Source organism: Scyliorhinus canicula, chromosome 15 (assembly GCF_902713615.1).
Source record: "Scyliorhinus canicula chromosome 15, sScyCan1.1, whole genome shotgun sequence".
Classification (NCBI taxonomy): Eukaryota; Metazoa; Chordata; class Chondrichthyes; order Carcharhiniformes; family Scyliorhinidae; genus Scyliorhinus; species Scyliorhinus canicula.
This window is the reverse complement of record NC_052160.1, coordinates 43,162,079-43,186,784: the sequence shown is the minus strand read 5'-3', so window position 1 is coordinate 43,186,784 and position 24,706 is coordinate 43,162,079. Positions and strand designations below refer to the sequence as shown.

Below are 24,706 nucleotides of genomic sequence, written 5' to 3'. Positions count from 1 at the left end.
GGATCGGGCTATTGCCCGAAAACGTGTGAAGTTTGAGTTTGATGCTGTTTCCCTGTTATTCGTGTGATTAGCTCTGATGGCTCTTGCTTTTCCTTCCTTTTTTTTCTGTTCTGGGATGCCTCGGAGGCTGAATCCTTCGATGCGTCCTTCATTTTGTCCTTGCTTTTACCCTGAGCTATTGGGAGATACTTCTCAATCCTGACCATCTTGAGGTTGGCTGGGTTTCGAGTGTTTGCCGTTTTCAGTTGTTCAGGTGCTGTTGGCTGGTTCTCTTGTTACAAGTTGAACATGGGAAAGAGCGAGGTGAGGCTAGAGGGCAAAAGAGGAGACTAGGAGAGCTGCTATTTAAGGTAGTGGGGCGAGCTTTAGATACCTGGGCATCCAGGTGACGCAGGGTTGGTCGCAATTGCAAAAGTTAAATTTGACCCGGTCAGTGGAGAAGATGAAGGGGGACTTTAAGAGTTCGGATGCGCTGCCATTGTCCCTGGCGGGATAGGTACAAATAGTAAAAACGACTGTGCTGCCAAGGCTTGTTTCGTGTTCCAGAACCTCCCAATCTTTGTCCCGAAGATGTACTTTAAAAAGGTCAATGCGTTGATTTCTGGGTTTGTGCGGGTGGGGAAAACTCCGTGGGTCAGGAGGGCTTTTTTTGAGTCGGGGCAAAGCGGGGGGAGGGGGGCTGGTGTTGCCGAATATAATAAACGACTACTGGGTGGCGAGCATCACCATGGTTAGGAAATGGGTAGTGGTGGAGCAGTCGGCATGGGGATGGATGGAGCTGGTTTCTTGTAGGATAACGAGCTTAAGGGCGTTGTTAACAGCACCTCTGCCATTCTCGCCGGCCAGACTCTGAGTCCAATGGTAGTGTCCTTGTAGGTGTGGGGGCAGTGGAGGCAGCAACTGAGGGTGCTTTGGTGTGGACACCGATTTGTGACAACCATAGGTTTACACTGGTGGGGGGCTGGATGCGAGGTTTCGGGGGTGGCAGGCAGGGATTGAGCGACCTGTTCACAGGGGCAGATTCGCCAAGTTGGAGGACCTGGAGGAAGAGTCTGAATTGCCTCGGGGAACGGTTTTAGGTACCTGCAGGTCCAGGATTTTATGACGAAAGAGGTCTTTTCCTGGGCTACCACCCCTGGGATTGCAAGACAGGGTGCTGTCGAAGGAGGAGATAGGGGAGGGGAAGAGGTCCGACGTTGACAAGAAGCTGATGGATTGGGAGGGTGCCCTGGTGGGTGGCATAAATCGTAAGTGGGAGGAGGAGCTGGGAGGTAAAGTGGGGGTCAGGACGTGGACTGAGGCCCTGCGGAGGGTGAACGTGTCCTCATCGTGTGCGAGGCTAAGCCTCTTTCAGTTTAATGGTAATTTATAGCGCATATATGATGGTAGCACGGATGAGTAGGTTTTTTGAGGGGGTAGAGGTTAGGTATGAGTGGTGCGTGGGATGGCTCGCGGATCACATCCCCATATTTTAGACATGCCCGAAGCTAAAGAGGTTCTGGCAGGAGTTTGTGGATGTAATGTCCGAAGAGCTAGGAGTGAAGGTGGCCCCCAGTCCAGAGGTAGCGATATCTGGGGTGTCAGAAAACTTGGGAGTCCAGGGGTGAGAGAGGCCAATGTCTTGGGCTTTGTCTTCTTGATAGCCAGAAGACAGATCTTGCTCAGGTGGAGGGACTCAGATTCGCCGAAAGCAGGGGGTGGGGTGACCAGGCGGAATTCCTGAGTCTGGCAAAAGTCCATTTCTGTCGAGTCCCAAGTCGTCAAGGGTGTTTGCAGTGGCAGAGGAGCAGAGGGGGTTTATGGAGCACATGGGAGGGGGGGGGGTTTGATCCGTGGAGGTTTGGGAAGCTAAGGGTGAAGGAGTTTTCATACTTCGCCCATGTGCACCGAGTGTACTCCCGGATTGATTTTTTTGTGTTAGATAAGATGTTGTTGGCAGGGACGATCGATTGAGTATTCGGCGATTGGGGTTTCTCACCCCAATGGGTGGATTTGCGCGTGGCCCGAGGAAAAAGGCCCAGCGCCCGCAGTGGTGGCTGGATGTGGGGTTGATGGTGGTGAGAGGGTGTGCAAGTGGGTGAGGGCAGCCATTAGGGGCTACATGGAGCTAAACGAGACGGGGGAAGGTCACAGACACCACACAGTGGGAGGCGTTCAAGGTGGTGGTTAGGGGGGAGTTAATTTCACTGCGGACGCACAGGGAGAAAGCAGAGTGGGCGGAGATGGCAAGACTGGTGGACAAGATTTTGAGGGTGGATAGGAGATACTTGGAGCAGCCGGAGGCAGAGTTGTTGAAGGAAAGGCAGGGACTCCTAATGGAGTGTGGGCTAATGTCTCCGGGGAAGGCAGTAGGGCAGTAGGGCAGTGTATGAGTAAGGGGTGAAGGCGAACGGAATATTGACCCATCAGTTGAGGAAGCAAGAGGCAGCGAGGGAGACTGGCAGAGTGAGCGATGATAAGAGTACAGTGGTGATGGACTCGGAGGGGTGAACTGTGTGTTTGAGGCATTTTATAGAAAGCAATACGAGTCTGTGCCCCCTGCCGGGGGGGGAGCGGGGGGGGAGGAGAGGTCCCAATTGGGCTGAAGGAGGTGATGGACAGTATGGGGACGATGCAGTCAGGGAAGGCCGGACGGGTTCCCGGTAGCATTTTATAAAAGGTTTGGGGCGGACCTGGGGCCACTGCTGGTGAGGGCGTAGAATGGAACAAGGGAGAGGGGGAACATCCCCCTAATTTGTCGCAGGCTTCCATCTCTTTTAAAGAAGAATAAGGATCTGGAGCAGTGTGGTTATACCGCTAGATATCATTACTAAATGTGGGCGGAGCTAGCCGGCAGGGGCTTACCGGAGGAACCTGTATTACAGGTACAGGCATACATCCCCCTACTGCAGTACACATAACTACAGTGGTTATCTCACCACATTAACAAAATGGGTTTAGTGAAAGGGAGACAGTTGACGGCGAACGTGAGGAGGCTGCTTAATGTAATCATGATGCTTTCGGAGGGGCAGGAGTCAGAGGTAGTGCTGGTGATGGACGTGGAGAAGGCTTAATTCAGCCTTTACTGGATTTCCTCTTACTCTGACCTCATTTTTAAAAAATAAACATTTTATTGAGGTATTTTACAATAAACAACGTACATGGAACTATAAACATAGTGCAAAAGCCATCTCCCTCCCTTACAAGTCACACCTTTAGTAACCCGCTACTCTAAGCTAAACTAGCCCCCCCCCCCCACCCTCTGCTGACGATTAATTTTCCGTGAAGAAGTCGACGAACGGCTGCCACCTCCGGGCGAACCCTAACAGTGACCCTCTCAAGGCAAACTTGATTTTCACCAAACAGAGAAAGCTAGCCATGTCCGATAGCCAGGTCTCTGACTTCAGGGGCTTTGAGTCCCTCCAAGCTAATAGTATCCGTCTCCGGGCTACCAGGGAATCAAAGGCCAGAACGTCAGCCTCTTTCTCCTCCTGGACTTGCGGGTCTTCCGACAGCCCGAACATTGCCACCTCTGGACTCAGCGCCACCCTTGTTTTTAACACTGTGGACTTAACATGGGGCCAGCATGGTGGCGCAGTGGGTTAGCCCTGCAGCCTCACAGCGCCGAGGTCCCAGGTTCGATCCCGGCTCTGGGTCACTGTCCGTGTGAGTTTGCACATTCTCTCTGTGTTTGCGTGGGTTTCGCCCCCCACAACCCAAAGATGTGCAGGCTAGATTGACCGTGCTAAATTGCCCCTTAATTGAAACAAATGAATTGGGTACTCCTAAAATTTTTTTTTTTTAAAGTGGGCAGCACGGTAGCATTGTGGATAGCGCAATCGCTTCACAGCTCCATGGTCCCAGGTTCGAATCCGGCTTGGGTCACTGTCTGTGCGGAGTCTGCACATCCTCCCCGTGTGTGTGTGGGTTTCCTCCGGGTGCTCCGGTTTCCTCCCACAGTCCAAAGATGTGCAGGTTAGGCGGATTAGCCATGATAAATTGCCCTTAGTGTCCAAAATTGCCCTTAGTGTTGGGTGGGGTTACTGAGTTATGGGGATAGGGTGGAGGTGTTGACCTTGGGTAGGGGGTAGGGTGCTCTTTCCAAGAGCCGGTGCAGACTCGATGGACTGAATGGCCTCCTTCTGCACTGTAAATTCTATGTAAAACAGCTGCAAACCCCTGCCAAAATCCCCTAAGCTTCGGACATGCCCAGAACATGTGGACATGGTTCGCTGGTCCTCCCGCACATTTTGCACACCTGTCTTCAACCCCAAAGAATCTGCTCATCTGTACCACTGTCACGTGAGCCCGGTGAACAACCTTAAATTGTATCAGGCTGAGCCTGGTACATGTTGCCTCTACTCAACATGTCCGCCCATAGACCATCCTCGATCTCTCCTCCCAGCTTCTCCTCCCACTTGCGCTTCAGCGCCTCGGTCTGCGTCTCCTCTGACCCCATAAGTTCCTTGTAAATGTCCGATACGCTCCCTTCTCCTCCCCACACTCTGGAAACTACCCTGTCCTGAATCCCCCTTAGCGGTAGGAGCGGGAAGGTTGACACCTGTTTACGGAGGAAGTCCCGCACCTGCAGATACCTGAATTTGTTTCCCCTCGCCAACCCAAACTTCTCCTCCAGCGCCCTGGAAAGCTCCCCTCCATAAACATATCCACCATCCTCTCAATCCCTGCTCTCCGCCATATCCGGAACCCCCCCCATCCATACTTCCTGGGGAAAACCAGTGATTATTACTGATTGGGGACCAGACCGATGGTCCCTCTGCTCCCACTTGTCTTCTCCATTGCCCCCGGACTCTCAGGGCCGCCACCACTATGGGGCTGGTGGAGTACCGTTCCGGCGGGAACGGCAGAGGCGCAGTAACCAACGCCCCCAAACAGGTGCCCTTGCATGAAGCCGCCTCCATAAGCTCCCATGCCGACCCTTTCCCCACCACCCACTTCCCGTTCATGGCTATATTCGCCACCCAGTAATAGTTACTAAAATTTGGCAGCGCCAGCCCGCCCTCTCCCTGACTCTGCTTAAGCATTACCTTCCTTACCCGTGGGGTCTTGCCCGTCCAAACAAAAGCCAGACATCACTTTGTTGACCCGTTTAAAAAAGGACTGCGGAATAAAGATGGGGAGACATTGAAACACGAACCGGAATCTCGGGAGGACCGTCATCTTCACCGTCTGCGGAGCACATCCCATCTCCAAAAATCGTCCTTCATTTGGTCTACTAGTCGGGCCAGATTTAATTTATGCAGCCGGTCCCATTCCCGCGCCACTTGAATGCCTAGATACCTAAAGCTTCCCGCGAACTAATCTAAATGAATGCTCCCCATCGCCTCTCCTGTCCCCTCGCTTGGACCGCAAACATCTCACTTTCCCCATATTTAGTTTACACCCAAAACAGGCCAAATTCCCCCAGAATCCTCATGATTTCTGGACTGGTACTCGAGCGATTGGTACAGTCCCAGACATTTCGGCGCCACTCCCTGTTCAGGGGAAGCATAAACAATGGGGTCAGTGACCGCTTGGAACATGCCCAGTCATGCAGATCCCCACCCACTCATTCGTTAGCAATCAAACAGAGTGATCAGGGATCACCCAATTAGTGGGGTCCAAACTGAAGGACCGCCCAAAAGAGCGCGAAAACCCCCAAGTATAAGAGGAGAGTCCGCCATATGTTCGTCCTCTCTTGGACCTGGTACCCAGTCACGACCATTTCCAATTGCAGCAACACCAGAAGCAAGTCCAAGTTCAGCGCTCACTGCCAGACGGATGAGCCTAGCTGAGCAGCAGCTACTCCTTCAAACTCGATAGATCCCGAATCGAACAGTGGCCACTGTTTCTCTGACCTAAGCCGGGTGCCCGAAGTTAACTACAGGTTGTCTTAGTCGATAGGTGTAGTTAACTAGTAGTGTTTATGTTGCATGACTAATTGTGTGTAAATAAAGTACCCTTGACCTTGAACTAACTAACTGGTGTTTGGCTCTTTGATCGATAGCCGGTTGAACCTTATGGTGGTATCATTTGATACCTGGCGACTCTGAGCATTAGAACATAGATATCAAAAGAAAGAAGAGCAAACCCACTGATTGCCATAATTGGAACAGAGCCATAAGAAAAGACAAGTAAAAGGAAGCAGCAACATACATACAGAAGCAGTTTGTCTGCATAGAGTGAGACCCTGTGCTGCAACGCCCCCCCCCTTCCACAGGAGCCTGATACAGCAACCTGACCCAGTCAATAAAGCCACGCCCAAATCCAAACCGTCCCAGGACCTCCCACAGATAATCCCATTCTACCCGATCAAAAGCCTTTTCTGCATCCATTGCAATTACTTCCTCCACCTCCCTACCTTCCGGGGCATCATGATCACATTTAACAGCCTTCTTACATTGGCCACCAACTGCCTACCTTTAACAAACCGCGTCTGATCCTCCCCAATAACGTTCAGAACACAATCCTCAATCCTGGAGGACAAATTTTTGGCCAGCAGTTTGGCATCCACATTCAACAGGGATATCGGCCTGAAGGACCCACATAGCTCCGGGTTCTTGTCTCGCTTCAGAATCAGTGAAGTCGTGGCCTGTGACATTGTCGGGGGCAGCCCCCCTCTTTCCCTTGCCCCATTGAACATCCTCATCAACACAGGTCCCAATATCCCAGAGAACCTTTTATAAAACTCCACTGGGTACCTGTCCAGCCCCGGGGCTTTACCCGCCTGCATGGCCTTCAGACCCTCCACTATCTCTTCTAACCCGATCGGGGCCCCCAGCCCTTCTACCAACTCCCCGTCCACCTTTGGGAAATTCAGCTCCCCCCCCCCCCAAGAAGTGCCTCATCCCCTCTGGCCCCAGAGGGGGTTACAACCTATACAGTCTACTGTAGAAATCTTATTGAGTTCTGCTGAATCTCCAACCAGGTTCCCATCTCCGTCATTTACTTTCCTTATCTCCCTGGCTGTCTCCATCTTTCTAAGCTGCGCCTTCTCTCCACACTCAAAGATCACCTCCCTCGCCTTTCCCAGCTGCTCCACCGCCCTCCTTGTGGTTAACAAGCTGAACTCCGCCTGTAGCCTCCACCGTTCCCTTAAAAGCCCTGCCTCTGGAGTCTCCGCAAACTTCCTATCGATCTTTAGTATCTCCTTAACCAGTCGGTCCTTCTGCCCTGTCCACCTTCTCCCTTTGGGCCCGTATCAAGATCAGCTCTCCTCTGACCACCGCCTTCAGTGCTTCCCAGACCACCGCTGCTGAAATTTCCCCCATGTCGTTGACCTGCAGGTAGTTCTGAATACATTTCCTCAGCTGCTCGCACACCCCTTCGTCAGCCAAAAGTCCCACATCTAACCTCCAGTGCGCGCGCTGGTTACTGTCTTTACTAACCCGCAGGTCAACCCAGTGCGGAGCATGGTCTGAGATTGTGATCGCCGAGTACCCCATGTCCACCACCCCTGCCAGTAAGGCCCTGCTCAAAATTAAGAATTTGATCCAGGAGTACACTTTATGCACGTGTGAGGAGAAGGAGAACTCCTTCACCCTCAGCTGCCCAAATCTCCATGGAACTACCCCCCCCCCCCTCAATTCTGCTCCATGAACCCTTTTAGTTCCTTTGCCATTGCTGGCACGCTGCCCGTTTTCGAGCTTGATCGGTCCAAGCCAGGGTCAATAACTGTGTTGAAGTCCCCTCCCATGACCAATCTGTGTGAGTCCAGGTCCGGTATCTTCCCAACATCCTCTTTATAAACTCCACATCATCCCAATTTGGCGCATACACATTTACTAATACCACCTGCACCCGCTCCAGTTTCCCACTTACCATAATGTACCACCTCCCACATCCAAAACTCTTCTACCCACCTCAAACACCACCCGCTTATTGATCAGGATCGCGACCCGTCTAGTCTTTGAATCTAGTGAATCGAGTGAAAGACCTGACAGACCCAGCCTTTCCTCAATCAAATGGTCAGTTACTCTAAGATGCGTCTCCTGCAACATTGCCACGTCCGCCTTCAGTCCCCCAAGATGCGCGAACACACGTGCCCTCTTGACCAGCTGATTTAACCCTCGAACATTCCAGGTGATCTGCCCAGTTGGGGGGCTCATTGCCCCTCCCTTCGCCGATCAGCCATCCCCTTTTTTGGGCCCGCCTCCAGCCCATGCTCTACGCCTCCACCGGCCCATCCCCAGGTAGCCTCCACCCCCAACCTCCTCTCTGTCCCTTGGCCCAAGTCCCTCCTTCATTAGCAGAAAATCGCCCCCCCCCCCCCCCCCCCCCCCCCCCGCTAGTAACAACACTCTGTAACCAAACCCCTTTGATAAACTGAACATATGCACAGACCCCGACTGCCCTTCCGTGAACTAGCCCACCCAGGTAGCTTGGTGGCCGCCATCCCCGGCACCGGATAGGCTTTCACCTATTGTTCCCTCCCCACCCTCCTCCCCGCTCATACAAACATACTCCAACATCAAACAATTGCCTGATAGAAAAACACCAAAATCTAAACAAGCACACCTCCATCCCCCAACAGTGCAAATGAAAACCTTAATTTACCCAGTCCTGCCACTGGTCCCAAATCAATACAGAAGGCATTACAAACAGCTTTCATAAAACGAAAAACAAGATTTTTTTATTTTAAAGAACAGAGAAACAAAAAAAAAAAAATGAACGTTGCAGAAAAGTTCAAAAGTTCTCAGTCCACCACTGGTCTTTTCCTTTACACGAAGTCCAGCTCGTCTTCAGGCGACTCGAAATAAAAGTGTTGTTCCTCGTACGCGACCCAGAGACGGGCTGGATACAACAGTCCAAACTTCACCTTTTTCTTAAAAAGGATCGACCTAATCTGGTAGAAGCCTGCTCCTCTCCTGGCCACCTCCACACTCAGGTCTTGGTAGACCCACAGGATACCATTGTCCCATTTACAGCTGCGCGTCTGCTTCGCCCACTGTAGAATGAGCACCTTATCCAAGTACCTGTGGAATCACACCACTATTTCCCTCGGGGTTCTCCCGTTCGCGGCTTCCTCGCAAGTGCTCTGTGAGCACTGTCCACCTCCATGGGTCGGGAGAACGCCCCATCCCCCAGCAGCTTCTCAAACATATCTGCGATGTATGCCCCAGCGTCCGCTCCTTCGGACCCCTCCGGGAGCCCAACGATTTTCAAGTTCTGCCGGCGGCACCTATTCTCTAGGTTCTCCAGGAGTTTTTTCTGCTGGTCTCTCAGCATCCCCACATCCAACTCCACCGCAGTTTGATGTCAGTTTCATTTCATTTTCATTTCATGTTCCTCCTGCTCAGCCAGCACCTTCTCCACCTTCTGGATCCCCCGATCTTGGGCGTCCAATCTAAGCTCCAGCCGTTCAATCGACTCTTTTATCGGGTCCAAGCAGTCCCGTTTCTGCTTTGCAAAGCCTTCCAGAATAACTTGCATCAGCTGCTCTGTTGACCGCTGGGTCAACAAACCAGAGGTCCGGTCGTCCGCAATGCTGTCTCCCGCTCCAGCTTCAGCCCAAGCCTTCTCTGTCTTTCTGCTTCTGCCTTTACGAGCACTTCTACTCCTTCTCTCCATGCACCGATGTGGGAATTCAGTAACAATTGCCTCTATCTTCAGTTTTACAGCTCAAGTCCGGGAGAAAATTGGGGAAAAGGTCCAAAAGTCCGACCCGAGCGGGATCCACCAAATGTGCGACTTACTCCTTCATAGCCGCCACCGGAAGTGTACTCTGACCTCACTTTAATAGCTTATCATTTCTTTCTCAAGAGCAATCTGCCTCTCCCAATTCTTTGTGCACCTTGCTTTTTCCTCTATAATGTTACCTTCTGGTTCCCATAACCCTGCCCAAGGTAGTTTAAACCAGATTTATTACTTGAATTTTTAAGTTGCCACCAGCTGTCCCATATTATATTTCTCTTTGTTGCTAGTTCAATTCAGGAATTAAGTAGTTTGTGTTTATAAAAGCAAAAAATAGTTCCACGCGTTTTTGTACACGAAGAGCTGGGAAAATCTCTCTCATGATTTTCACCTGTCAATAACAGAGAAGCTTACATCCAACACAGGAAGTAAGAATTATTTCAGGCATGCTCATTGCAATTGATACACCTTTTCCCCAAATTGTTTAATTATGAGTTGCATCATATGCCTATGAGCACCAGGGAAAATTGCTCAAAAGACAATTCTGACAGGCAGCATGGTGGCGCGGTGGGTCACTGCCTCACGGTGCCGAGGTCCCAGGTTCGATCCCGGCTCTGGGTCACTGTGCGTGTGGAATTTGCACATTCTCCCCGTGTTTGCGTGGGTTTCGCCCCCACAACCCAAAAGATGTGCAGGGTAGGTGGATTGGCCATGCTAAATTGCCCCTTAATTGGAAAAAATTAATTGGATATTCTAAATTTATTTAAAAAAAGATAATTCTGACAAATGTGTTGAAACAAGAGTGACCTATTTTGCTTTTTCCTGCTTCGCTATAGCACCACATCTCCTAGCCGTGATCTCATCTGCTACTATTTCATGAACTATCCAGTGCAGCAACACTGGCTCTTCCCCAGAAACAAACAGTAGTTGTTTTAATAAAAACAAGAGGTGCTGTAAAAACTCAGCAGCTCTGGCAGCAATTGTGAAGAAAGAAATGGAATTAATGTTTCATGTCCAATATGATTCTTCTTTGGAAGAGTTCAAAGAAAAGTCATATTGGACTCAAAACATTAACTCTGTTTCTCTCTACAGATGCTGCCAGACCTGCTGTGTTTTTTCCAGTATTTTGTTTTTGTTTCAAATCTCAAACATCTGTAGTAGTTTGCTTTTACTTTAGTAGTTACATTAAATACGTTATCACCAGTACTAAAGTAGGAAAAAAATCCTTTAAAACATTAAAAGGATCCACTTATTACAAAGTGAAATATAAATACCTGTTAAAAATTGCCCATTGTATACAATTCTTTCTGGACTCAACACGGGGGACTGGACATTGTAAGTACTGATGGTATTATAAAGCTCTGTATCCGGGTCCCCTGCCAACTGGTTGGTTGGGTCGGGTGATAACTGCTGATCTGGGCTGCAGTATGGACTTGGTCCCTGGCTACTTTCCATCGAGGAAGCTCCAAGAGGGCTGGATGCAGAATGCCTCTGATACAGCGGTCTGCCTGACACTCTGACTTCAGCCTGGAAAGGAAAATAAGACAATGTATGCAATCACAGAAAAACCTTCAATCAAAACTGAATGAGGCAACTCAGTATACAATATGAGCACCTCTGTGCTACAGTAGAGAATATTTGTTTACTCTCAAACCTATTTTAAGCAACAAACAAACACAGGTCAGGTAATTTATGGTGGCATTTAAAAAGAGTTGACCTCTCACCTGACCTGAGGCATTTAGAGATGGTTTTGTTCTGAATTCTGTCATTAAACATTTTTATGACATGTGCATGTGTATTTAACATGATTGTGTTTATTTGCAACACGTGTCAATATCTGTATATGATTGGTCCTCTTGGAGGCCAGAACACACCCAAAAGTATGTTTGGAAAGTTGATTCAATCATAATCAGATTGGCAACAGGCATCAAAAGCTAACAGTGTTGATGTGATTGAACGGTATGACTGAAGATGATGCAAATCATGTGAGAATAGTCATTTGGTAGAATGCACAAAGTGGAGCTATTTTTAAAAAATATTTTTATTCTCCTCTCACAAACCCGATCTGATCTTCACCTATCACCTTCCGGAGGCATTCCTCCAGCCTACCTGCCAGTACCTTTGGCAATACCTTTGAGTCCATGTTTAAAAGTGATATGGGCCTATACGACCCACACTACGTCGGATCCTTAACTGTTTTAAGCAACAGGGAAATCGATGCCTGCCCCAAAGTTTGTGGTAACACCCCCTTCCCTATCGCCTCTTCAAACATCCCCACCATCAGTGGTACCAGCTTATCCTTGAATTTTTAAATAATATTTCACCGGAAACCCATCCGGCCCTGCCACCTTCCCCGATGCGTCCTCCCAATCGCATCATTTATCTCCTGCTCCACTATCACCCCTTCTAATGTAGCCCTGTCCCTCTCCGCTAACCTTGGTTACTGCAGCCCATCTAGAAATTTCTGTATCACCCGGTCTCCCCCAGGACCTGTACAACGTCTCATAGAATTTGTTACACACCTTTTTAATCTGATCCGGAGCTACCACCAACCTCCCTGCCTTGTCCCGCAATTCGACAATTTCCCTTGCCACTGCCTCCCTCTGTAGGGAGCACGGTAGCACAAGTGGACAGCACTGTGGCTTCACAGTGTGAGGGTCCCAGGTTCGATTCCCTGCTGAGTCACTGTCTGTGCAGAGTCTGCACGTTCTCCCCGTGTCTGCATGGATTTCCTCCGGGTGCTCCGGTTTCCTGCCACAGTGCAAAGACGTGGGATTGGCCATGATAAATTTGCCTTAGTGACCAAAAAGGTTAGGAGAGGTTAATGGGTTACGGAGATAGAGTCGAAGTGAGGGCTTAAGTGGGTTGGTGCAGACTTGATGGGCCGAATGGCCTCCTTCTGCACTGTATGGTCTATGTTCTATGTTGACCCGCCAACATCCCCCCCCCCCCAACCTTCTCTCCATGTTCGTAAACTGCACCACTTGCTCGCCTCAATTGGTGCACCACCTGCTCGCCTCAATTGGTGCACCACCTTCCTGGTCAATAGTCGGTCAAAGCTCGCCTGTAGTTCCTTCCTCTTTTCCAACTTCGCTGGGTCCCCATCTCCTGCATAACTCCCATCTACCTCCAGCATCACTCCTCTTTGCCCACCCTAGCCTTAAACAAGATCACTTCACCCCTCACCACCGCCTTTAGAGCCTCCCAGACAACCGCCTTCGACAGCTCACCCATGCAGTTGAGACCTACATATTCCTCGATTACTTTTTCAATTTTGTCACAGCACCCTCGGTCGCCAACAGTACCAAATCTAATTTCCACCCCGGCCTCTGTACCACCCCTTGCAATTGCCGAGTGCTTCGGCCCCTTAACCCCAGCCAGCAAGGCCTTCCCCACCACAAGAAAGGCGATCTGCGAGTATATCATATGGACCGTTGAGAAGAACGGGTACTCCCGCTCCCTCGGATACTGAAACCTCCCAAGGGTCCACCCCTCCCAATTCCACCATTAACCCAGTCAACGGCTTGCCCCCCCCCCCCCCCCCCCCCCGGATGGGACCAGCGAGCGTGGCCGTGACCTGTCCAACTTGGCTCCTGCACCAAGTTCTAGTCCCCCCCCCACTATTAGTTTGTGTGTTTCATGCGTTTGACAAAGTCCCGCATAAGAGATTATTGTGCAAAATTAGAGCGCATGGGATTGGGGGAAATGTATTGAGGTGGCTAGAAAACTGGTTGGCAGAGAGGAAACAATGAGTCGGGATTAACGGGTCCTTTTCAAATTGGCAGGCAGGCAGTAACCAGTAGGGTACCACAAGGATCTATGCTGGTACCCCAGCTATTCACAATATATATTAATGATTTGGATGAGGGAACAAAATGTAACATCTCAAAGTTTGCAGATGATACCAAATTAGGTGGGAGGGAAAACTGTGACGATGTTGCAGGGGTCCAAGAGCTGGACAGGTTGGGCAAACCAATGGCAGATGCAGTATAATTTAGATAAGTGTGAGGTTATTCATTTTGGAAGCAAAAACAGGAAGGCAGATTACTACCCGAATGGTTGTAAATTGGAAGAGCGGAGTATGCAGCGGGACCTGGGTGTCCTTGTGCGCCATTCGCTGAAGGTAAGCATGCAGGTGCAGCAGGCGGTAAAGAAGGCGAATGGTATGTTGGTCTTCATTGCAAAAGGTTTCAAATATAGAAGCAGGGATGTGTTGCTGCAATTGTACAGTGCCTTGGCGAGGCCACACTTGGGAGTATTGTGTGCAGTTTTGGTCTTCTCTGAGGAAGGATGTTCTTGCTCTCGAGGGAGTGCAGCGAAGGTTTACCAGACTGAGGTCATATGAGGAGAGATTGACTAGGTTGGGGTTGTTCTCGCTGGAGTTCAGAAGAATGAGGGGAAATCTCATAGAGATTTATAAAATTCTAACAGGACTAGACAGGGTAGATGCAGGGAAGATGTTACCGATGATAGGTGTGTCTAGAACCAGGGGCCACAGCCTGAGGATTCAGGGTAAACCATTTCGGACAGAGATAAGGAGACACTTCTTCACACAAAGAGTGTTGAGCCTGTGGAATTCATTACCGCAGGAAGTAGTTGACGCTAAAACTTTGAATATATTCAAGATGCGGCTGGATATAGCACTTGGGGAGAATAGGATCAAAGGCTATGGGGAGAAAGCAGGGTTAGGCTATTGAGTTGGATGATCAGCCTTGATCGTGATGAATGGCTGAGCAGGCTCGAAGGGCCAAAAGGCCTCCTCCTGTTCCTATCTTCTATGTATCTATGTGTGAGCCCAAGTCGGAGATGGCCCCACACACCTTCTTCGTGAATCCCACATCGTCCCAATTGAGACAATATACACTTACCAGCCCAACTAGCCTCCCCTCCAGCATCCCTGCCACAATCACATATCTACCCTCTGATCTGCAACCACCTTCTCCATCTGAAAGCGTACCCTTTTGCAGACCATTACTGCTCCCCCTCGAGCCCTTCCATCAAATCCAGAGTAAAACACCTGGCTAACCCAACCCTTTTTAAGTCTCACCTGGTCCTTCACCCTCATGTGAATCTCCTGCAGCATTGCTACATTGGCCTTCAAACTTATAAGATTCGCAAGCACCCTTGACTCTTGTCTGGATCTCCCAACCCCCTCATGTTCCACGTGACTATCCTAACTGGGGGTCTCACCCTTCTTATCCACCATCATAATACCACTGGGCCCTGCCCCATGAGCCTGACCCGCCCCTATTTATTATTAACATCGAACCCCCTCCCCCCTTCCCAGAATCCCTCCCTGACTTCCACTCAAAGAAATTTCACCCAGTATGGATCCTCTCCTCGTCCCCTTTGCTCGCCTTGCAGGCCCATCGAAACCTGCTAACCAGGCCCCAATGTCCACAGCCCTCCTCTCACCTTACCTCTGTTCACTAGCTGACTTTAGTTAGCTAGCGCGGGTGCCCCCCCCCCTCCCCCCTCCTAAGGCGCATACCTCCCCCTCTCACCCAGTTCCAGAAGAAAAAGAAAAACAATTGAACCCATACAATTCAATAAAATAACATAGAACCATTGCATCAAAGAATTCCAATCAAACCAAACAAAAACTTAAACTCGATAACAATGAGAAGTCACGTAAGTTACAATACAGGTCAATGAAAAGAAAGTTATAACATTTAAACATTTTCCTGCTCCCCAATCACAGTCCATGATCTCTCTTCCAGCTCCACTACTCACTTCTGTCCCAAGCTTTCTGCCTTCATGAATGCCTCAGCCGCCTCCACCGTTTTGAAACAAAAATCTTTTGTGTTGTACGTCACCCTCAGCTTCGCTGGGTATACCATACCAAATCCCACCCCCTTGTTGAACAGTGTGGCCTTTACTTGGCCGAATGCCGCTCGTCTCTTCGCCAATTCCACCGTCAAGTCCTGGTATCCGAACTCTAGCACCAGCCCACTGCACCTCCTGCTTCTGCTAGCACAGTTTAATACCTTCTCCTTCACGTGGTATTTATGGAAGCAGATAATTACTGCTCTTTTTGGCTCATTTACTTTGGGTTTCGGTCTTAACGACCGATGAGCTCGTTCCAGTACATACCAGGAGGGCTCCTCACCCTCCCCCATCAATTCCGCCAGCATCATAGCAAAGTAATCTGTTGGCATCGAGCCCTCTGCCCCTTCAGGCCAGCCCACAATTCTCAGATTGTGCCGCCTCGAGCGGTTCTCCAAATCTTCGAGCTATGCTCGGAGCCCTCTGTTGAACCCACCACTCTCTGAAGCTCGATCCCCCATTGAGATGAGCTGGTCTAAGGCAGCACGGTGGCGCAGTGGTTAGTGCTGCTGCCTCACGGCGCGGAGGTCCCAGATTCTGGGTCACGGTCCATGTGGAGTTTGCACATTCTCGTGTTCTCTCACCTCGGCCGATGTCTTTGCCACAGGTACCCTCACCGGAGCGATTGCCTCCTCCACCAATGATTTCATTGCGACCTCCATGTCCTTCTTCAATGACTCCATGTGCCTCGCAAACTGCTTCTCCAGCTCCACAGCCATCACCTCGATCATCTTTTCCACCGTAAGTAGTGCGGCCCCACCATGCGGTCTGGCCTCCGCCACCTTGTCAGCGCTTTTGCTGGCCCTCTCACTTGACAGAGAACCCTCGTTTTCTCCCTTCTTCACACTACTCCTCGCGGCCCTTTTTGCATCCTCTAGCGACTTATTATTTTTCTTTCTTCCTCAAAAAAAAAGCCACTCCCTGTGCCACTCCCCCTCTACATGCCGCGTCCTGGATTCGGGCCTGCCGCCTCAGCTGACTTGTGTTAGGCTCCGCCCTCACCACCGCACAAAGTGGAACTATAATTACCTTTGTGAAAATCCTTGGTGATCGAGAGTTCTGCAATTGTAATTATTGTTGCCCTTGGCTGGTAAAATAAAATACTTTATAACCTAATTTGTGGATTAGTTACTTCAATTAAGTTTATTTTCCCCTTTCTGGAAGTGACAAGTTATTTAATTCAGAATGAAGTGGCCAAGGTCAAGTCTGCAACTTTAAGAAAATATTCATTATACAGTGTGTGTAAATTTGTAAGCGATGTTTGTGGGGGGGGGGTACAGATATGTGGGGACATGCACTTGAAGAGGACTAATTTTCAGGACTATAGGGAAAAAGCAGGGTGTAGGGCAAATTGAATAACTCAAGCGCTGGCACATGTGTAATAGCCTAAATGGGCCTCTTGCTCTTCTCTTAAGATTTTAAAATTCAGCATACAAGTCCTGTGGTGTAGTTCCATCAGGTCTGCACATATTTTTCACCTGGAACGCCTGCTCCCTGCATGTTCTTCCATAGTCCCCATTACATCAGTGTTGATCACCTGGTTTGATGGTATCAATTTGAAGACCATGGCCAAGGATTTCTGCTTCTATTCTTCCCAGTATATGGCCTTCCAGCCATTCATTTCAGCCCCTACCTTTTGCCAAATGGCTCAGGTATTGCATTACTGTGTTCACCATTCATAGTTGATTTGGACCTAAACTTTTATCACCAGATGTGTCAAAATAGGGCCACATCAATCTCAAAAAGTTTGACTTAATTGTTCTTGCCAAAAGCCAGCTGAATGGCCTCCTTCTGCGCTGTAACCATTCTAAGATTTTATTCTCTGATTCCATCCTCCTCTCTGTCTCGTCATCCAGGGAGCTCTGGATGTTCAGCTGCCAATTTTGTTCCTCTTTAAGTCAAGTTTCCATTATTGCTATAGCATCATGCTGCCATATGTCTATCTGTGCCCTCAGCTCAACGTCTTTATTTGCTGTACTCCTTACATTTATATATATACCTTTTAACATTGTCACATTCCTATGTTGTACACTTTTTAAGCCGTGTTTCTTGTCTTCCAGAGTCACTCGCTAATTTTACATTTCCCATTCCCTGCTCTTAATTTGCCATCAGGTTTCGATCCCCCAGGGAAACAAGGTGGTGCAGTGGTTAGCACTGCTGCTTCATGGCGCCGCAGTCCCAGGTTCGATCCTGGCCACGGGTCACTGTCCCTGTGGAGTTTGCACATTCTCCCCATGTCTGCCTGGGTCTCACCCCCACAACCCAAAGATGTGCAGCGGAGGTGGATTGGCCACATTAAATTGCCTCTTAATTGGAAAAAATGAATTGGATGTTTTAAATTTATTTTTAAAAAAGGTTTCCATCCCCCTGTCAATCTAATATAAACCACGCGCAACAGCACCAACAAAACTCCTGATGTGGATATTTGTCCCAGTCCTGTTCAGGTGTAGACCGTCTGGCTTGTACAGATGGCACAGTCCCTAGAACTAGTCCCAATGCCGCAGAAATCTTTTACCTTCTGATACCTTCCCTCCTACACTGTGGGCGGCATGGTGCACAGTGGCTAGCACTGCAGACTCACAGCGCCAGAGGACTGGAGTCGGAATCAGATCCAGGTGACAATGTGGAGTTTGCACATTCTTCATGTGTCTGCGTGGGTTTCTTTCAGGTGCTCCAGTTTCCTCCCACAGTCCAAGGATGTGCAGGTTAGGTAGATTGGCGAGGCTAAAATTGCCCCTAGGTGGGGTTATGGGGATAGGGTGGGGGGATTGGGCCTAGGTAGAGTGCTCTTTCAGAGAGTCTTCCAGACTTGATGGTCTGAATGGCCTCTTTCTGCACTGTAGGGAATCTATGATTTCAGCCACGTTTAATAATTAAATTCTCTTATTTCTATACTCACTTGCAAACGGGACTGGGAGTAATCCTGAGATTAGTGCTGAGGTTCTGCTTTTCAACCTACTTCCTAGTTCCCTCAAATTCGCTCATCCCTTTCCTTTTTTAAAATAAATTTAGAGTACCCAATTCATTTTTTTCCAATTACGGGGCAATTTAGCATGTTCAATCCAACTAGTCTGCTCAGCTTTGTGTTTTGGGGGCGAAACCCAGGCATACACGGGGAGAGTGTACAAACTCCACATGGACAGTGACCCAGAGCCGGGAACAAACCTGGGACCTCGGCGCCGTGAGACTGCAGTGCTAACCACTGAGCCACCATGCTGCCCATCTCTTTCCTACCCAAGTCATTGGTACCTACATAGACTACAATCTTTGGCTGATGAGCCTACCCATAAAAATATCTTGCAGCCATTCTGTGACATCGTTGACCATGGTACCAGGTATCAAACATACCATCCTGGAGTCAGGTCTACAGCTACTGAAGCGCCTGTCTGTTTCCATAATTAAATAATCCTCTGTCACTACTGCTCTTCCCTTTCTTCTTCTCCCTCCTGAACAGCAGAGCTGCCTGTGGTGTCACGGATTTAGCTCTGACTGCACTCTTCTGACGAACCAACACCCTCCCCAGTATCCAAAACAGAAAACAGATTGCCAAACTGACCCCACAGGACTCCAGAAGTGCGTACTGAGTTCTCTTGGACTGCCTGGCAGTCACCCATTCCCTTCCTGCCTCCAGGCTACCAAACTGCAGTGTGACTACCTCTCTGAATGTGCTATCCATGTAGTTCTCAGCCTCGTGGATGCGCCACAATGAGTCCAACTGCACACGAGCTCCAAAACCCGGAGCTCAAGTATCTGCAGCTGGTGATACTTCCTGCACGTGGTTGTCTAGGAAACCAGCAGCATCCAATGCTTCCCACATATTACAGGATGTGCATTTCACACGAACAAACTGTCTTGCTATGGCTTTAATTTACTTCCCATGTGTTAACTGTATTTTACTTTATACTACTTTATTTTACCTTCCCTTGACTTAACTTCACTTTTATATTATCTGTGTCTCTTACTTAAATCCAAGTAGCTACTTCTTTTTAAATGAATGCAATTTTGCTAATTTTCTGCTTATTAAAGTTCTTCCCTTACAGCAGGTTCTCACCAACCAATGACTTTATCTTTCTCCTGTGATGTCACTCTTGGATTTTTTCAAACTCAGCCCTCTCGTGCAGCTATATAAATATATATATTTCATAAATGTAGTGTGAGGTCTTAGTTCCATTGCACTATAGTTATAGCCTCCTCAATTACTTCCCTTGGGACATTCAGATGTCCTGGTGATGTGTTTAATTTAAGGGCGAGCAACTTCTTTAGTATAATTTCTCCTTGAAAATTTTTTTTAAAATCATACGTTACATCAGATTATCAATTAATTATGCTTACACAAATAATTATATTCACCAACCTCTTTACCTTTCTGCGTTAGATCAAATGTACAATATATGATTTTTTAAAATTCAGCAACCCATGTATAGGTATCCATTAAATGGGATGCCAAAAAAGGTAGAGAGGACTATAAACAACCAGGGATTAGCTTTGTCTTTAGAATCCTGTTTCAGAGTAGGAGAAAGTGTATATCTGGAAAGCAGTAAAATACTGGCATTCACTTGTAGATTTTAAAATTATCTTGGTGCAAAGTCACCTCAGTGATAACTGGTGATTTTTTAACTACACTTCCACATGAAGCTGAAAGTATAAAATGTCTGAATGGCTCAGATGGAGCCCATCGAGCTGATTGCCTCCTTTAAAGGTTAAGTGCTATATATCATGACCTTCTCAAACTAAAGCTGGCTGACGTGCTGTGTTGTAGAAGGAAACCTTTTCTTTTAAAATCAAATAAAGGTCAGTTTAAAAAATAATAAGGTTTATTCTCTGTTGTCAAAGCTTTCAAGACAATCCAGTTGAATTTTCATGAATGCAACAGGAAATAACAGGAAATAATTGCCTGTTCTGATCCACACAAATCATTTCAAGGTCCTGTATGTGCACCTTGATAGTCAGTTTGTAGACAAGTCTAGTTTGTGCAACCCATTACGCTCTTCAATGAGCATTTATCAATCAAAGTAGACCTCTGCTACATTGGAGTCAGACAAATAACACTTCCCAGTGAGGTGTGGGCTAAAGTGGGAATTATTCATGATCAGAGTGGCTGGCAGTAGGCTGGTAAGTATTGTTTAAAAGCCACATTCAATTTCCAATGGAAAAATATCAGCAATAAAATTGTAATTTAACACTCAATTGTATATTTCCATTTCCATAAGTATTCAATTTGACATCTACACTACCATAGGCAATGTCTCAGCAGCTGCAGCCTATAGAACCAAAAGAAGATGGAGGACATGGGGAATGGTACATGGATGCATGAGGCAATTGGGTTTGTCATAATATACACCAGTATATCATGGTGCAGACACATACTGATGGACATACACTAGGACCAATCAACATGCACAAACACCGCAGCCAATCACCAGTTAGAACACACACTATATAAAGACAGAGGGCATCACTTTTCCCGCTCATTCTGGATGCTGCCTCTTAGAAGCACAAGAGCTCATCAAGTTTAGTACAGACTCACACCACGTGCTGAGAGATTCAACTGGTTTGGACAGGCACAGGTCTCTAGTTAAACTAGCATCGTTTAAACCCACAGTTCTTGTATGTCTATTATTTTATAAGTAGTTAATAAAATAGAGTTGAATCTTCTTCAGTGTTGGTGGCATATGTTAGCTTCACAAGTCTACACGGCCCAACACTTCATGGTACCAGTAGTTGAGGGATGTTAGTACTTCTGAGACCTACCTACCAGTGATCAGCCTTCCACCAGTCCTCAGCCATCCTGCAGTATGGACCAAGGTGGGCAGCGACCTGTTCCATGCATTGGGCAGGGACTATGTCCTAATCATTGATTACTTTGCCAACTACCCGGAGGTCATCAGGTTGCACGACCTCACTTCTTCTGCTATCATTCGGGCGTGCAAAGAGACGTTTGCTCGGCATGGCATCCCGCTCACAGTGATGTCGGACAATGGCCCCTGTTTCACAAGCCAGGAATGGGCCAGCTTCGCCCGGCAGTACAACTTTGCACACATCACGTTCAGTCCCCTGTACCCTCAGTCCAATGGCAAGGCAGAAAAGGGGGTTCATATAGTCAAGAGGCTACTCTGCAAGGCTGCCGATGCCAGCTCCGACTTCCATCTTGCTTTATTGGCCTATCGCTCCGCCCCGCTCTCCACTGGGCTGTCGCCTGCACAGTAACTGATGAACTGCACCCTCAGGACGACGATGCCATCATTTCACGCCCCAATCGCGATCATGTCCCCGTGCTCCGCAGGATGCAGATGTCTCAGGCGCAGCAAAAAGCGACACACGACTCACGTGCTGCTGATCTCCCCAACATCCAGCCAAATGACACGGTTCGCATTCATCTACCGGATGGTGGCTGGTCTGCACCTGCTGTTGCCCTCAGGCAGGTGGCCGCCCTGTTCCTTCCTGGTCCGGTTACCGGACGGATCTATTCGGCGCCGCAATCGGCGTGCCCTTCGCCTTGTTCCACAGTCGTCACGGGATCCTCCGAACAGTTCCTCTGCTGACCCTGCCATGGACTGTGCAGAGCTTCCGGTCACCCTGCCTCCCCTGACTGTGTTGCAGCCCACCCAGCTCCTGACCTGGCGGCTATTGACCCACCCTTGAGGCGGTCAACCAGAGTTCGTCGCCCACCTCAGAGACTGAATTTATGAACTTTGAAAATATGTGGACTCTCTGAGATGTTTCCTTTCTTGTTAAAATCGTTTTCCAGTGGTTTGTATATAGCATTGTTCATGTTCGATTTGCTGCATATTAATTATCTGCACCACGCACCTTCCCTTGTATATGGCTTTGTTTCCTGTATATAGATTTGTACATATGTCTTCGCACCTCACATGTAGTTAGGAACATTCTTCACACACCCACACTATTTATTGTCACACATTCACATCAACAAATTTTTTTAAAGGGGGGGATGTCATAATATACACTAGTATATCATGGTGCAGACACATATTGATGGACATACACTAGGACCAATCAACATGCACAAACACCGCAGCCAATCACCAGTTAGAACACACACTATATAAAGACAGAGGGCATCACTTTTCCCGCTCATTCTGGATGCTGCCTCTCAGAAGCACAAGAGCTCATCAAGTTTAGTACAGACTCACACCACGTGCTGAGAGATTCAACTGATTTGGACAAGCACAGGTCTCTAGTTAAACTGGCATCGTTTAAACCCACAGTTCTCGTATGTCTTATTATTTTATAAGTAGTTAATAACATAGAGTTGAACCTTCTTCAGTGTTGGTGGCATATGTTAGCTTAACAAGTCTACACTGCCCAACACTTCAGGGTTATCATAAACAGCTTGTCTGAAGGTACAGATGTGTGCTGATCTTGTCACTTAGATTAAATATCTGAATTAAGTATTTCCAATTTCTTGCAGTTTAACAGAAATCTTACTATCAAAAGATCTGACTCCATGCTGCCATTCAGCAAAGCTGGATATAGCAAGGATATTTAACTGCTGCCATTCACCTTTATTCTTGATGAAGGGATCTCTACAATTCCTCAAGGGGAACAAGGGAAGGGAACATCATAATTTCCATTCCCAATATTTATCTGTCGAGAGTCACCTGCCTACCTCAAACCTGGTGGTCTTGATAAATCCATTGAAAATAAAGATAGGCAAAGGTTGTTGGGAGTACACAAGCAAATTGTTTAGTTTCACTTGGTATCGTTAACTTGAAAGCTTAAAAGTAAGTTTCTCTAGCACTGCTTGGTGGCTACGCATCTCTAAGGTCAAAGGCCATTTTTTTCTCTTAAAGAACAGCCTCTCTATAATCATCACTAATCCCCATTACGTATGGGGGCCTTAAACTAGACCAAAAAAGTGATCTTTCCACAAACTGTATAGAATTCGGTACATGCTTAACCAACGTAACTCCATGCTGTCACTTCTCGGGAAGCAAATTTCAGCCAGTGCAGCAAAGCCATTGTTTCTGCTTTCCCAGATTATCTTTTCTGACTGGTATTAGTCAGAGCAGCAGGTCATAAACATTACAGAACAAAAAGAGGTTATTTAACCCAATGAACCTGTCTGGAGCTGTCTAAATTAATCTACACTGAATTTTTGGAACTTGTTTCTCTTTTTTTCACTTCCAATATTTTTGATTTTCATATTTCAGCTTCTCATTTGGTCCCCTGCCATCTCATGAACCCCTCACCTTCGAAGGTAGCAGAATGTTTTTTTAAACTCATTTAGGGGATGTGGGCATCACTGGTTAGGCCAGCATTTATTGCCCATCCCTAACTGTCCTTCAGAAGGTGATGGTGAGTTGCCTTCTTGAACCACTGCAGTCCTTGAGGTGCAGATACACCCACAGCGCTGTTAGGTAGGGAGTTCCAGGATGCTGCCCCAGCGACAGTGAAGGAATGGCGATATATTTCCAAGTCGAGGTGGTCAGTGACTTGGAAGGGAACCTCCAGCTGGTGGGGTTCCCAGGTATCTGCTGCTCTTGTCCTTCTAGATAGCCGTGGGTTTAGAAACTGCTGTCTAAGGAACCTTGGTGAGTTACTGCAGTGCATCTTGTAGATGGTACATATAGCTGCCACTGTTCGTTGGTGGTGGAGGGTTTGAATACTTGTGGAAGATGGAGCAATCAGGTGGTTGCTTTGTCCTGGATGGTGTCGAGCTTCTTGAGTGTTGTTGGAAATAACACTGCTACGTTTTGACTTTAGTTTTAACTCTTTAAATAAAAGAATAATAACTGAAAAAAAGGACTAACAATATATAATATACTAGTGGCTTTTCTTTGCTTTGAAAATAATTAATGTTACAACCTCCATCGAGATCATTAATGTTTAAAGAGAAATTCGAAGTCTCAGGTATTAAGTGAAAGAATGAAGCCGCAAGATTCCACAGTTTAAAACAAATGAATTTTATCACCAAGAATCAAGTAATGTAAATACTACCAAATAAACGCTGGCTTCGGTAATAATCCTGAACACCTACACTGAACAGTATAATAAAATACAATCACATATACTTTAGACGAAAATACTCTTTTCCAATATGATTTCCCCAAGAAAGTCTTTGACTACCTATCAGGTTCTTGAAAGCTGTTCACTTTGTTGTGACCAACTCCAAACAGTTCCACAAGTGCCTTGTAAAGTCTGGGACTTTTCATTATATGGGTTACCAGTGAGTGACTGTCGCGATCCATATAGCTACAACTCAGCAAACAGCGACAACCAGCAACAATACCCGCGGCAATCTCCG

At 47.8% G+C, this 24,706-nt stretch overlaps 1 protein-coding gene across 9 annotated transcripts in view; it reads right to left on the bottom strand.

Annotated features, from left to right (window-relative positions):
- LOC119978927 (probable helicase with zinc finger domain) overlaps positions 1-24,706 on the bottom strand; it is a 607,351-nt gene that overhangs the window by 5,447 nt on the left and 577,198 nt on the right. For all 9 annotated transcript variants that reach the window (XM_038820862.1, XM_038820870.1, XM_038820865.1 and 6 more), the window contains one exon: positions 10,887-11,139. In XM_038820862.1, the coding sequence (XP_038676790.1) occupies positions 10,887-11,139 (253 nt within the window). The remainder of the gene's footprint in view (positions 1-10,886; positions 11,140-24,706) is intronic.